Source organism: Callithrix jacchus, chromosome 13 (genome assembly GCF_049354715.1).
Source record: "Callithrix jacchus isolate 240 chromosome 13, calJac240_pri, whole genome shotgun sequence".
Taxonomy (NCBI): Eukaryota; Metazoa; Chordata; class Mammalia; order Primates; family Cebidae; genus Callithrix; species Callithrix jacchus.
This window is the reverse complement of record NC_133514.1, coordinates 93,089,166-93,103,022: the sequence shown is the minus strand read 5'-3', so window position 1 is coordinate 93,103,022 and position 13,857 is coordinate 93,089,166. Positions and strand designations below refer to the sequence as shown.

The 13,857-nt window shown below is 43.7% G+C and overlaps 1 protein-coding gene across 8 annotated transcripts in view; it reads left to right on the top strand.

The window, feature by feature from the left end:
* MYO5B (myosin VB) overlaps positions 1-13,857 on the top strand; it is a 390,326-nt gene that overhangs the window by 267,574 nt on the left and 108,895 nt on the right. For all 8 annotated transcript variants that reach the window (XM_008979769.5, XM_008979768.5, XM_054244178.2 and 5 more), the window contains 2 exons: positions 10,504-10,656; positions 11,565-11,662. In XM_008979769.5, coding sequence (XP_008978017.4) covers positions 10,504-10,656; positions 11,565-11,662 — 251 coding nt within the window. The remainder of the gene's footprint in view (positions 1-10,503; positions 10,657-11,564; positions 11,663-13,857) is intronic.

The window sequence follows — 13,857 nt, the reverse complement described above, 5'->3', positions numbered from 1 at the left end:
GTTTTTACTTTCTGTTCTTAAGTTACACATTCCCTGTTTGATGTATAAAATTAAAAGCGTAGATAGCCTTTCTGATAGAAGCAAGAGAAAGGGGATGAAATCTTAAAATCCTCCCACTGGTGAGTCTGATTTCCAGGTCCCTAGTACGATTTTGGTACAGATCAAGCATCCCAAATCAAGAACGCTCTAAAATTTGAAACTTTTTAAGCACCAACATGACACTCAAAGGAAATGCTCACTGGAGTTCTTTGAATTTGGGATTCAGATTAGGGATGCTCGACCAGTAAGTACAATGCAAATTTTCTAAAATCTGAAACACTTCTGGTCTCAGGCATTTGAATAAGGAATACCCAATCTGTACCTGTTACTGACCTTAGGGCTTAATATGTTTTTTCACAGTAAAAGCTACTATGAATGATTTCTGCAAATTTGACACCCCCACCACCACCCAATAGTGTAATTATGCAGATCGGTAACTTCTACCCATGCTTCAAACATCTTGAAAATTCACTTCAGAAAGTATATGAATTAGAATCATTGAATAAGCCAGTGTTTCGCTTTGCCATGACAGACAGACATGAATCACAATGACATCTTCAAAATGTGAACCTGCCTCTCTAGCCTGCCATTACTTCCCCATGGAACTCTCTCAGCACCAGTGACTGGGCCACTTTGTGCTTTCTTACCTGTGTCTTGGCTCTCTGGCCCTGGTCCATGGAGCCCCCATGCCTGACTCCCCACTCCTTCCCTCCTCCAGCTCCTTCGGTTCCTGCCACTCCCAGTGTTCAGTTCATCTATGGCTTTCTGCCATAGACAGTGAGGACAAACAGATGGGCCTTTAACATGAGACTACTGGATAAGGTTTGCATGCAGAGAAAACTCTGGCTGTTGGGTGGAATGTGTTTGGGTGAAGGCGTGCCCAGAGGTAGGCCCTCACACTTTCGATGACTGTAGTGATGAAGGAGACAGGTAGGTAGTCCTGAGCTGGGGCAGCAGACTCTGGATTAATAAAGGAAGAACTGCTGTGACACTGCCCTGTGGTCAGAACCTGGTACTTGATTGAGATATGGGAAGTTGGGTGAGGTCAGGATTGTAGCCTAAACCTAGGAAGTCCATGGGTGAAGGTGGTTTGGGCTGTATTGAACTCAGAGTTCCCAGTAGAACATCTAGAGGGAAGAAGAGCAAGCTGGAATTGTGGATCATGGTAATGGGAAAAGATCCAGATGGGAGTGGCAGGATTGAGGGGACATAGTTGGAGCCATGGGCCAATGGGAGACTGTCCCAGAGACTGAGGTAAGTGACGAGGATGAGGCTTTGGAAAATGGCAATGCAAAGGAGGGAAGTGCAGGAAAAAGTGCTGTGGGAGGTTCTGGGAAGGGAGCCAGGCAGGGAGAAGATTGGAGGAAGTGAAACTGCTAAGTTTTAGGAAGGGCCTTCACAAGGAGGCCTCTGAAGAGTCAGGTAGGTTCAAGAATGGAACCACACTACTTCCTTTTTTTCCTATTTATTTATTTATGTACTTTAGTGCACTTTAGGTTCTGGGGTACATGTGAAGAACATGGAGGATTACTGCATAGGTACATACATGGTAATGTGGTTTGCTGACTCCATCCCTATCACCTATATCTGGCATTTCTCCCCATGTTATCCCTCCCCTAGTCCCACCTCACAGACCCCAGTGTATGATGCTCCCCTCCCTGTGTCCATGTGTTCTCATTGTTCAACACCTGCCTATTAGTGAGAATATGCAGTGTTTCATTTTCTGTTCTTGTGTCAGTTTGCTGAGAATAGTGGTTTCCAGGTTCATCCATGTACCTACAAAAGACACGAACTCATCGTTTTTGATGACTGCATGGTATTCAATGGTGTATATGTGCCACATTTTCCTTGTCCAGTCTATCATTGATGGGCATTTGGGTTGATTCCAAGTCTTTGCTATTATTGTAAACAGTGCTGCAGTGAACATTCGTGTGTATGTGTCTTTATAATAAAATGATTTATAATCCTTTGGATATATACCCAGTAATGGGATTGCTGGGTCAAATGGAATTTCTATTTCTAGGTGCTTTAGGAATCACCACACTGTCTTCCAAAATGGTTGAACTAATTTACACTCCCACCAACAGTGTAAAAGTGTTCCTATTTCTCCACATCCTCTCCAGCATCTGTTGTCTCTAGATTTTTTAATGATCGCCATTCTAACTGGCATGAGATGGTATCTCAATGTGGTTTTGATTTGCATTTCTTTAATGACCAGTGATGATGAGCATTTTTTCATGTGTTTCTTGGCCTCATATATGTCTTCTTTTGTAAACTGTCTGTTCATATCCTTCAGTCACTTTTGAATGGGCTTCTTTTTTTCTTGTAAATCTGTTTTAGTTCTTTGTAGATTCTGGATATAAGGCCTTTGTCAGATGGGTAGATTGCAAAAATGTTTTCCCATTCTGTTGGTTGCCGGTTCACTCTAATGATTGTTTCTTTTGCTGTGCAGAAGCTCTGTAGTTTAATTAGATCCCTTATGTCTATTTTGGCTTTTGTTGCCAATGCTTTTGATGTTTTAGTCATGAAGTCCTTGCTTATGCCTATGTCCTGGATAGTTTTGCCTAGGTTTTCTTCTGGTGTTTTTATGGTGTTAGGTCTTATGTTTAAGTCTTTAATCCATCTGGAGTTAATTTTAGTGTAAGGTGTCAGAAAGGGGTCCAGTTTCTGCTTCCTGCACATGGCTAGTCAGTTTTCTCAACACCATTTATTAAACAGGGAATCCTTTCCCCAATGCTTGTTTTTGTGAGGTTTGTCAAAGATCAGATGGTTGTAGATGTGTGGCGTTGCCTCTGAGGCCTCTGTTCTGTTCCATTGCTCTATATCTCTGTTTTGGTACCAGTACTATGCTGTTTTGATTACTGCAGCCTTGTAGTATAGTTTGAAGTCAGGTAATGTGATGCCTCCAGCTTTGTTCTTTTTGCTTAGAATTGACTTGGCTATGCAGGCTCTTTTGGTTCCATATGAAGTTTAAAGTGGTTTTTCCAGTTCTGTGAAGAGGGTCATAGGTAGCTTGATAGGGATAGCATTGAATCTATAAATTACTTTGGGCAGTATGGCTATTTTCACAATATTAATTCCTCCTAACCATGAGCATGGAATGTTTTTCCGTCTCTTTGTGTCCTCTGTTATTTCGCTGAGCAGTGGTTCATAGTTCTCCTTGAAGAGGTCCTTTACACCCTTTGTTAGTTGTATTCCTAGGTATTTTATTCTCTTTGTAGCAATTGTGAATGGCAGTTCATTCTTGATTTGGCTCTCTTTAAGTCTGTTATTGATGTATAGGAATGCTTGTGATTTTCGCACATTGATTTTGTATCCTGAGACTTTGCTGAAGATGCTTATCAGTTTCAGGAGATTTGGGGCTGAGAAATGGGGTCTTCTAAATATACAATCATATCATCTGCAAATAGGCAATTTGACTTCCTCTTTTGAATACCCTTTATTTCTTTCTCTTGCCTGATTGCTCTGGCTAGAACTTCCAACACTGTATTGAATAGGAGTGGTGAGAGAGGGCATCCTTGTCTAGTGCCAGATTTCAAAGGGAATGCTTCCAGTTTTTGCCCATTCTGTATGATATTGGCTGTGGGTTTGTCATAAATAGCTTTTATTATTTTGAGATACGTTCCGTCAATACCTAGTTTATTGAGAGTTTTTAACATAAAGGCTGTTGAATTTTGCTGAAGGCCTTCTCTGCATCTGTTGAGATAATCATGTGGTTTTTGTCTTTGATTCTGTTTATGTGGCGAATTACGTTTATAGACTTGCGTATGTTGAACCAGCCTTATATCTGCAGGATGAAGCCTACTTGATCATGGTGGATAAGCTTTTTGTTGTGCTGTTGCAATCGGTTTGCCAGTATTTTATTGAAGATTTTTGCATCTATGTTCATCATGGATATTGGCCTGAAGTTTTTTTTCTTGTTGAGTCTCTGCTGGGTTTTGGTATCAGGATGATGTTGGTCTCATAAATGATTTGAGAAGGATTCCCTCTTTTTGTATTGCTTGGAATAGTTTCAGAAGCAGTGGTACCATTCGTCTCCTCTTTGTATGTCTGGTAGAATTCAGCTGTGAGCCCATCTGGACCTGGGCTTTTTTTGATTGTTAGGCTATTAGTTCCTGCCTCAACTTCAGCCTTGTTATTGGTCTATTCAGAGTTTCAACTTTTTCCTGGTTTAGGCCTGGGAGGATACAAGTTTCCAGGAATTTATCCATTTCTTCCAGATTTACTGGTTTATGTGCCTAGAGTTATTTGCAATATTCTCTGATGATGGTTTGAATTTCTGTGGAATCTGTGGTGATTTCCCCTTTATCGTTTTTTATTGCATCTATTTGGTTATTCTCTCTTTTCTTTTTTATCAGTCTGGCTAGTGGTCTATTTTGTTGATCTTTTCAAAAAAAACAGTTCTTGGATTTGTTGATTTTTTGAAGGGTTTTTTGTGTCTCTATCTCCTTCAGTTCTGCTCTGATCTTTGTTATTTCTTGTCTTCTGCTAGGTTTTGAGTTTTTTTGATCTTGCGCCTCTAGCTCTTTCAATTTTGACGATAGGGTGTCGATTTTAGATCTTTCCTTGCTTCTTATATGGGCATTTATTGCTATAAATTTTCCTCTAGAGACTGCTTTAAATGTGTCCCAGAGATTCTGGTATGTTGCATCTTTGTTCTCGTTGGTTTTGAAGAACTTCTTTATTTCTGCCTTCATTGCATTTTTTATCCAGTCGACATTCAAGAGCCAGTTGTTCAGTTTCCATGAAGTTGTGCTGTACTGAGTTAGTTTCTGAATTCTGAGTTCTAATTTGATTGCCCTGTGGTCTGAGAGACTCTTCGTTATGATTTCTGTTCTTTTGCATTTGCTGAGGAGTGCTTTACTTCCAATTATGTGGTCAATTTTAGAGTAGGTGTGATGTGGTGGAAACCACACTACTTCTAGCCGTTGGGCTTGGCGAACACTGGTGTTGCTGTCAAGGTACATTTCAGCAGCACGGGGAGGAGGCCGTCTTGTGGAGACAGGTCTGCGGAGGAGCTTGTGGAGGGCTGTGTCCATCTGTGGACACCTTGGTTGAGGCGATTGATGGTAAAGTGAGAGGAGAGACAGGCTGAGCAGGGAGGGGTTTGAAGCAGAAGAGAAGCTTGAACGTCGTTGTGCGCTTAGTGGATAGAAGCCAGGGGATGGAGCAATTCAGGTATAAGAACATGCAGGAATTCAGGTCAGGGCGTGACTTAAAGGAATCATCTGGTCAGCTCTTCCATTTTTATAGATAAGCAAGTTAAAATCTAGTAAGCCAGGTCGATTTGCCATGGGCCACACAGCTGTCAAGTTGCAGGGTCGCATCTAAAGTTCAGGTCTCCTGACCCAGCCTCATGCCCTTCCTGCCATACCTCATTACTTCCAAGCTCCCTGCTAGGCTGTAAGCTCTTCTGGTCTCCCTTGACTCCTCTAGGCACCCAGGACAGGGCTTCACATGCAGCAAGCCCTTCCTTATGCTGCAGCCAGGGATCTGTTTTGGAAGAACTGCCATCACTGCTTCTAGTCATTGCCACTCTCTGTGGTGCATTGTTGCTTGGGCTCTGGAGCCGGGCTGTCAGGGTTCGAATCCTGACTTTGCTACATACATCTCTGTGATCTTGGTCCCTAAGTCTCAGTTTCCTCATCTGTAAAATGGAGTGCAGTGGTGCTTACACCACGTGGTTATTGGGAGGCTTGGACGAGTTCATGTGTGCCAGACATAGTTGACGTGCTCAGTAAATATTAGCCCCTATTATTTTAACCCTTTAATGGATTCCCGTTGCTCTTAGGATAAAAATAAAAATTCTTAACTGAGGCCTGCATGAGCTGGTCCCTCATCCTTCCTTCTCACTGTGTACGTTGTCGGTTAACCAGCTTTATCTCAGCCCTGAAAACGTGGAGCTCCTTCAAAGGTGCTATCACTTCCACCCCATGACATGCTGTCCTCTCCATTCAATGCCCTGCAGTTCAGACTTCCCTCCCTAAGAGAATCCTTTCTTCATTTCTTTCACCCAGACCTCTGATTCAGTCACATCTTTGTTGTTTATTTCCTTTAGGATATTCATGTTCTTGTCATTATGTTTTTAATTGTGGGTTATTTTCGTTAGCACTCACCTACCATGCTAGACCATAAATTCCATGGTATAGAAGAGGCTAGGCTTGTTCTATAACATTTTTGTATTACCAGTCCCTAGCACACCATTTGTTGTATATTTGAGAGTCAGTCAGTGTTGATGGATTAATGTGTGGATGAATGAATGAATGAATGAACAAACTAGTCAGTCTAGTTTCTTGACAGTCAGTGACCTCCTATTTACTTTATCTTCTTTGACTGCACATGGAATTGAGTACCTAATAAAACTATCATTCTTTATGATGTTGGCATACAGATTTTAGCCACAGCTCTTAAATTGTGTTTTTTTTTATTTCTGACAGCCTACTAGTTACCTTCCCATCTAAAAAGACAATATTTATGACTTTGAAATGCCATGCATGAAGAGGAGGATTTATGTCAAAGATGCTGAGAATAGGAACAGAATTGTCACCTGTTGGCAGCTAACAATTAGGGGCACCCTTAGTGATCTCACTGGGGGACCCTCCAGGGTACCTGCCTGACAACAATATCATCAGTATCCTTAGCCAGGGATTTGTCTCTTCATCTTTTTCTGTGGAGCTCTGCATGTTGTGAATAGGATTACCCCTTCCAGGCCCTGAGGCTCTGCATATTGCGAATAGGATTATCCCTTACAGACCCTGAGGCAGGGATTCGAGGTGTGCTTTGCTCAGGTAGCATTCTCTAGTGCTAATCATGGTGACAGTAGCTTATTGTAGCCACAGAATAGCCAGCAGTGAGAATTGGCTTGGGCTGCTCACCAGAGATGGCCTTAAGATCATTGATTGGTGTTTTTAGACTGAACTTAGAACCCAGGCCAGGGAATGAAGCCACTGCAGCATTTATATGCATGCAGATCACTCTGGTGGAAAATGGAAATTGGGTACTTCTAATGGTATGTGTGTGAAAAATGAGGAGTGCAAGGGAAAAGTGAAACTGACCCATATTGATTCCAGCACGGTTGTGCATGGAGGTGCACATGTACACACACAGTTGTTTCACTGCTTTATAACCCATTCTGCTAGCTCCTGTGCTACATAAAACGCTGACTTGTGTTAATTACTCAACTCTAAAATTGAAACTCCTGAAACTTACAAACTTGTAGTAACTAAGAGTGAGGTAAGAGAAACGAATTGTTTTTGTATGTTTTTTGTTTAAAATGCTTGATGTAGAAGAGTAGCGTATAATTTTTACCAGCATTTGGTGCCATTTTAAGCGTTGGGCATCATAACCTTGTATGCATGTGCAGGTGGGCACCTTCATACTAATCCACTGTGTTTATGAAGTATTCCTGCATAAAGTGAGGCTTAAGCTTGCTGAAAAGAAACCTCTGGGTCTGTGGAATTCATACAAGTTGCTTTATGCCTGATCTTAGCCAAAAGGCCTAGAAGTGATATGAGTTACTTTGACATGTGAGAATACTGAGTCATCGGACTGCGGGGTGCTCACTGACCGAAGAGTCTAATCTTCACTTTCTCCTTGGACGTGACTTGGGTAGTTGCTGATGGTCTTCTGCCTGCCCTAAGTGAGGTCAGGTTGCAAGAAGCCCCATGGGAAAGGGATGGTCACCATGTGTTTTACACCCCAAACCCCATCACCCTGCAACTCCAACATAAAGATACCTAATAAGGTTGTGGAAAGTGCCTTTGAGTGTGCTAAGTCACCTGAATCTGACAGGTTCTGAGAACAGTTCTAGTGTGCCACCAGCACCATCTTGCCACTGTGTCTGGACACTCTAATGTGTTAATGTGACATCATGACTACTGTCATGTGTCTCTGACTTCAGGAGGGAGATGAGCTGGGGCGCACCGTAGACTATCAAGTGAAAAAGCTCATATGCGTTGCCTTGTTTTGATATGCTTCTAGGACTTTTTGGATACACCCAGAATAGTGAATTATTTTGTGAATTTTGGACCGATTCTTACATGATTCATTCTTTCCAAGCTGTTGGTATGAAAGCATTTGTAGGTGCTCAGTAAATACTCCATTTAACTGGAACTTAATTTACTGAAGGTCTTGGCAGAGCAAAGCGTCACCAGAACATGAGCTGTCACTGCTATATAGGACCTGTAGCTGTACATGAAGATGATGTTGTATCTTCAGTAGGTAGCTTGCCTTAGCCTTAATCTCCTGCGAGTCTTAGGAGATGGTGTCAGCTGGAGAACTGTTTCGTGGAAGCGTTACCTTGTGTATTTAATTGTTATTGCAGGTACCTCAAAAATCAAGACTATGTCTGAAGCCCTTATATATTTCTCCTTCCTTGATATTGTGGGTGTAAATGACAAGGCTATATTTATGTTTTGAAATAAGCTCCAACCTGGGCATCCAGAGGCCAAGGTTCTAGTCCCTCAGCTATTGATTAGCATCCCTTTGGGAGCTGGTGCTGGCCACTGTGCTTGGTGGTAAAGGGAACAGAGATTGGTGCAGGATTCTAGTACATCGCTTCTCCCCAAGCTCCTATATCCTCACCTGCCAGTGGAGGTGAAAGTTGATCTTTACAGTTCCACATCTAAAATTCTATGTTGTTTCTTCTTCAGACCAAAAATACAACTTTCTCAAGCATCTGTACTTACACGATTTAGAAAGATTATTCATATATCTAATCCCTAGTAAAAGTAATAAAACTAGATAATGTCTGAGCCCAATATGCTGGGCATTCTTCTACATGCTTACGTGGATTCTGTCATTACTTTTCTGCTCAGCCCTCATTCTCTATAGAAAGGGAAGTCTTGGCAAGTGTAGAGCTCAGGACTCAGCACAGACCTCGGAGGGCATGGGTCCAGGGGCATCACAGTCAGAGCCCGTGGGAGACACAGACAGGAGTGATGGATGCTCTGGGGGGAGGGGCAGGGCTCAACCTTGAGAGAGGGGCCTCTCAGGATAAGTACAGAAGAGAAAGGGGTGGGGGCATTTCAGGTAAGAATAGCACAGTAAGCAAAGGTATAGAGCCAGGAGTAGTGAGCATGGTGCCTGTGGGACAGCAACATAACCAGCTGAATGGCTTTGCAAGGTATTGTCTGAGAGGGGTGAGTGGAATCCGATCAGGGATTCCTCAGACACTAGACTAGGGAATTCTAGTGGAGAACTAGACACAGTGGCAGGAGAGGGGGGCCATGAATTTAAATGGGGGTTAAAGGAAGAGGGCACAGGGTAGGTGAGAAGGAGCAGAGCCTAGCATTTGAGGCACTAGCGTTTAGCCTCCTTTCTGTTGAGATTGGAAGTGGCTCAGGGTTAGCGAATGGAGCCTGTGTGTTCCTTTTCCCTCCCTCCTTTCCCCCACCCCTGCAGGAGTGTGATAAAAGCCTCGCAATACGTAATACTTTATTCTAGCCCCAGCATTGACTTCCCAAAGGGATGATGGCAGGACTGTGTTCCTGTCAGACTGAACGTCTTGATGGCTGGGACTCTGTCACCAGCACCTCGTCCAAGGCCTGCATCTTCACCTTGTTACAGATGAAGACATTAACCTCTTATTTAGTACTCAGAGCAACCCCATACAACAAGCATAGGCTTATCCTTATTCTCCTGATGAGAAAACAGGTATCAGGGAAGTTAACGTGACAAGATGCAATAATGTAGAAAAATAGAACTTAAAATGTAGTTGTGTTAAAGTATAGCCACCTCCTCCCACACCACGGAAATGAAGTTCTGCCTGTCTTTGTAGGTGAAGGTCAAGTAAGATTGTGTGGGAAAGCTACTACCATTTTTCCTACCATTTAAAAAAATTGAATTGTCATTCATAATTCATACATTATAAAATTTACTGTTTTGAAGCACACAATTCACTGGGTTTCAGTATATTCACTGGTTTATGCAACCATCATCGCTATAAGTCTGGGAATATTTTTATTACTCCACAGAGAAATCCTGTCCCCATTAGCAGTCACCCTTCTTCCTTCTCTTCTTCCCCTTCCTCTTGCTCTTCCCCTTTCTTCCCCAACCCCTGGAAACTAATAATTTACTTTCTATTCCCTGGATATTTCATGTAAATGGAATCACACACTATATGATCATTTGTGTCTGACTTCTTTCACTTGGTATAATTTATTTGAGGTATGGCCATGTCGTGGCATGGATCAGAAGGTCATTTCTTTATATTGTTGAATATATTAATAATGTTGAATAATAATCCATTGTATTGATGTACCATATTTGTTTATCCATTCATCGGTTGATATTTGGGTTGTTCCTATTTTGTGGCTCTTGGGAGTAACACTGCTGTGCACATTGGTGGGCGGGTTTTGGCGTGGGCATGTGTTTTCAGTTCTCAGCTATGTATTGAAAAGAAGCTTTGAAAGGAAACATGTACGGTGAGATCTCCTTCATCATACTTTCTGTGATTGTTTCTAGTTCCCACTAGTGGCTGATTTGTTTCATGATGACAAGGACCCCATTCCTGCCACCACCCCTGGGAAGGGGTCATCTTCAAAGATCAACATCCGCTCTGCCAGACCCCCCATGAAAGTCTCCAACAAGGAGCACAAGAAAACTGTTGGTCACCAGGTCAGCCCCGAATGAAAAGCTGTGGGCCAAGGTGCACATGCAGGGCTGGGCTCTCTGTAGATGAAGGATGGCAGCAGGGTCAGAGGGAAGCCATCACAGCAGCCTTGACATCAGCAACCTCTGCCACCCAGCTCAATCTTGTGTCCTTAGAAGAGGGAAATTCCAAAACCTTCACCACAGGGAACTAACAGAGGGAGGAGGGAAGGGGCTGACCGTATCCCCCATAAGTTTATTAACGCCTGCGGTGGGCTGTGCTGCAGGGCCACAGACAGCTAGTGCAGGAGGCAAGAGGGCCTGGAATTTATAGGTTAAAGAGGATGCTTAAGGAACCTTTGGATCTGGAGACTAAAAGCAACTTCTTCTGCTGTGGGGTCCCTGTGGCTGTTATACCCAGTGTGTCTCTGGAGAGAAGAGAAGAGAATGCTTGCCAAGTCCCTGGCAGCCACCATCTACTAAACGACCATTATTCCTATGGGTTTGCCATTCTGGACGTTTAGTATGACAAATTATTTCCAGGACGCCTGGGCATCAGGTGTCAGGCCCCAGGCCCTCGGGTTTAGGAAGAGCAGGCTTCCAGTGCACAATGAACAAATGAGTCATATAGTATTTGCCCACCTTTCATCTTATTTGATCCACAGCACTGGGAGTTAGGCACATTAGGGGGCAGGCTCTCTCCATGTAATTTGAGGAGCCCTTTTTATAGGAAGGACTTGATTTTGGTCACAGCAAGAGAGCAGTGTCAGAACTGGAATCTTCCCCCAGGTCTCTGAATTTCTTCTGTCCTTCTGGATTAATAATGATAATAATGGTAACAATAACTACCACCACCCATATGAGTTTTTCTTTATCATGTATCTACACATTGTTAAAAAAAAAAAAAAAACAAGCACCGGCTTTTGTCTCTCTAGTTCCGTACCTCCCTGCATCTGCTCATGGAGACCCTGAATGCCACGACGCCTCACTACGTGCGCTGCATCAAGCCCAACGATGAGAAGCTCCCCTTCCAGTAAGTGCCTGCTGGGCATTAGCTTGTCCAGCCCAGCCTCAGAGGTTCCAGTGGAACAGGGTGGGCCAGGCCTTGCTTGGGGGTCTGTGGCCTTCAGCATGATGACTAACTGGACTTACACTCCCCAGACAGCTTACATGTTTACATGTTTACTTGCTGAGTGCCACCTGTCTGCCATCCAGGAGGACTCGAGAAAAAATGCAGTTCCCTGATCCCATGCAGCTTAAAGTGGTGGTCAGGAATGTGCATGCTTGAATCAAATAGAAAACGTTAAATGCAGCCATGAGTGCATCTCACAGCAAGTGTTCAATTCAGACTTGGAAAGATCGCTGGAGTGGTCAGGAAAGGCTTTTCTTGTGTTGAAGAAGCAAGGCCTCACTTGATGTGTCAAACGATTGGACATGCACATGATCCTGTTTCTCACATTCCTCTCTGCTGCTGAGTTTCCAGAATTATCCACACTTGCTCCCCTTCTCACTTTTCAGCCTACTCTGATCCAACTTTTGCTTCTACCGTCACCTTGAAACCTTGTTCCAGTTCTGCCCATGCTCATGTGGCTGACCTTACCCTAGTCTGTAGAACTCTTTTTTTTTTTTAGACAAAGTCTTGCTCTGTCCTCTAGGCTGGAGTACAGTGGTGCGATCTCAACCCACTGCAACCTCCACCTCTGGGTTCAAGCCATTCTCCTGCCTCAGCCTCCAGAGTAGCTGGGATTACAGGCTGCACCACCATGCCTGACTAATTTTTTTGTATTTTTAGTAGAGATGGGATTTCACCATGTTGGTCAGGCTGGTCTCGAACTCCTGACCTCGTGATTCACCCTCCTTGTCCTCTCAAAGTGCTGAGATTACAGGCATGATCCACTGCACCGGGCCCCAAGTCCGTAGACCTCTTCATGATCTTTGTACATCTTTGGTTTCTGCTAATTTCCAGACAAGTGTTTGTGCAAGCCTACTACAGCTTCATTGTCCACCTCGCATTCAGCATGCCTGAGACCACACTCTTCATCTCCCGCCACCCCCCAAGAATGGTTTCCTCTTTAATTGGTCTCTATTGTAGTAAGAGGCATAACATTTCCTGATACTTCATCCACCCACCAGATCTGATCTCTCAGACTAGAAGCCTGAGAGTCTCTCTAACCTGCGGTGCGGGGGGAATCCCTGTGATGATGGGTATGTGCTGTCATCTGACTTACCCAGTGTGGGAGCCACTTGTCACACGTGGCTATTGAGTGCTTGATACATGTCTAGTGTGACTGAGGAGCTGAATTCTTAATTTTATTTCATTTTAATTGATTTCAGATACCCAGAGGTGCCAGTGGCCACCATGCAGCACAGTTTAACCCTTGATTCTTTCATCTCCTTTACTTCCCAATGTCTAATTGATGTCAGAGTCCCATGGAGCCTACATGCAAGTTCCTCACCCTGGTCTCCCTTTTCTCTTCCTTACTCACCTTGTTACAGATCCTCTTTTCTTGCCTGGAATACCACCTCAAATCTATAAAAAAGAGCCTCTATCTCAGCTCTGCAGCCTCTTCAGCTATTACCCGGGGCCTTCATGCATGTTGTTCCCTCGGCCAGAGAAGGTTTCTAAGCACCTTATTCCCATCTTTCGTCCCCAGGAATTATTTCTCTTTTGGGCCTAGTATAATTTCTTTCTGTGAAATAACTTACTTTGGCAATTTTGACTCTCACACTGAATATCTGAACTGCCTCCTACAGTCCTGCCATTGAATAAAGCTGGGATTCCATTCAGACAGGCTCTGTGTGCAAAAGGTTAGGGAGACAGAATGTGATCAGTTTTCTTTGCAGTGTGCCGCTTGCTGGCTCTTCCCTTCCTCCAAATCTCTGAGACATGCTTAGGAATTCCCCCGGGTGGCATCAGTTGACTTCAGAAGAGAAGAGGCTATTAGAAGCATAGCATGCATGAAAGACTCAGATTCTGTGTGAAGGGCAGAGTGATGTGCAGGGCCCAGGGGAGAAGAGGTGGGGGCTCCATACCAGGTTGGCCAGACTAGATTTGGCCTTGGGCCCTTCCCTCATCAGAGCGTGGCCCTGCAGTGAGACAGATACTCTGCTGGGTCTCCCCTCTCAAGTGAGAAGATGCTGGGGACTTTCTAGTCCTGAGGTCCCATTGTTCTAAGACCCTCCCTTGCCTTCAAAAGCAAAATCTTCCTCTCAATACAGAGAAAAGGT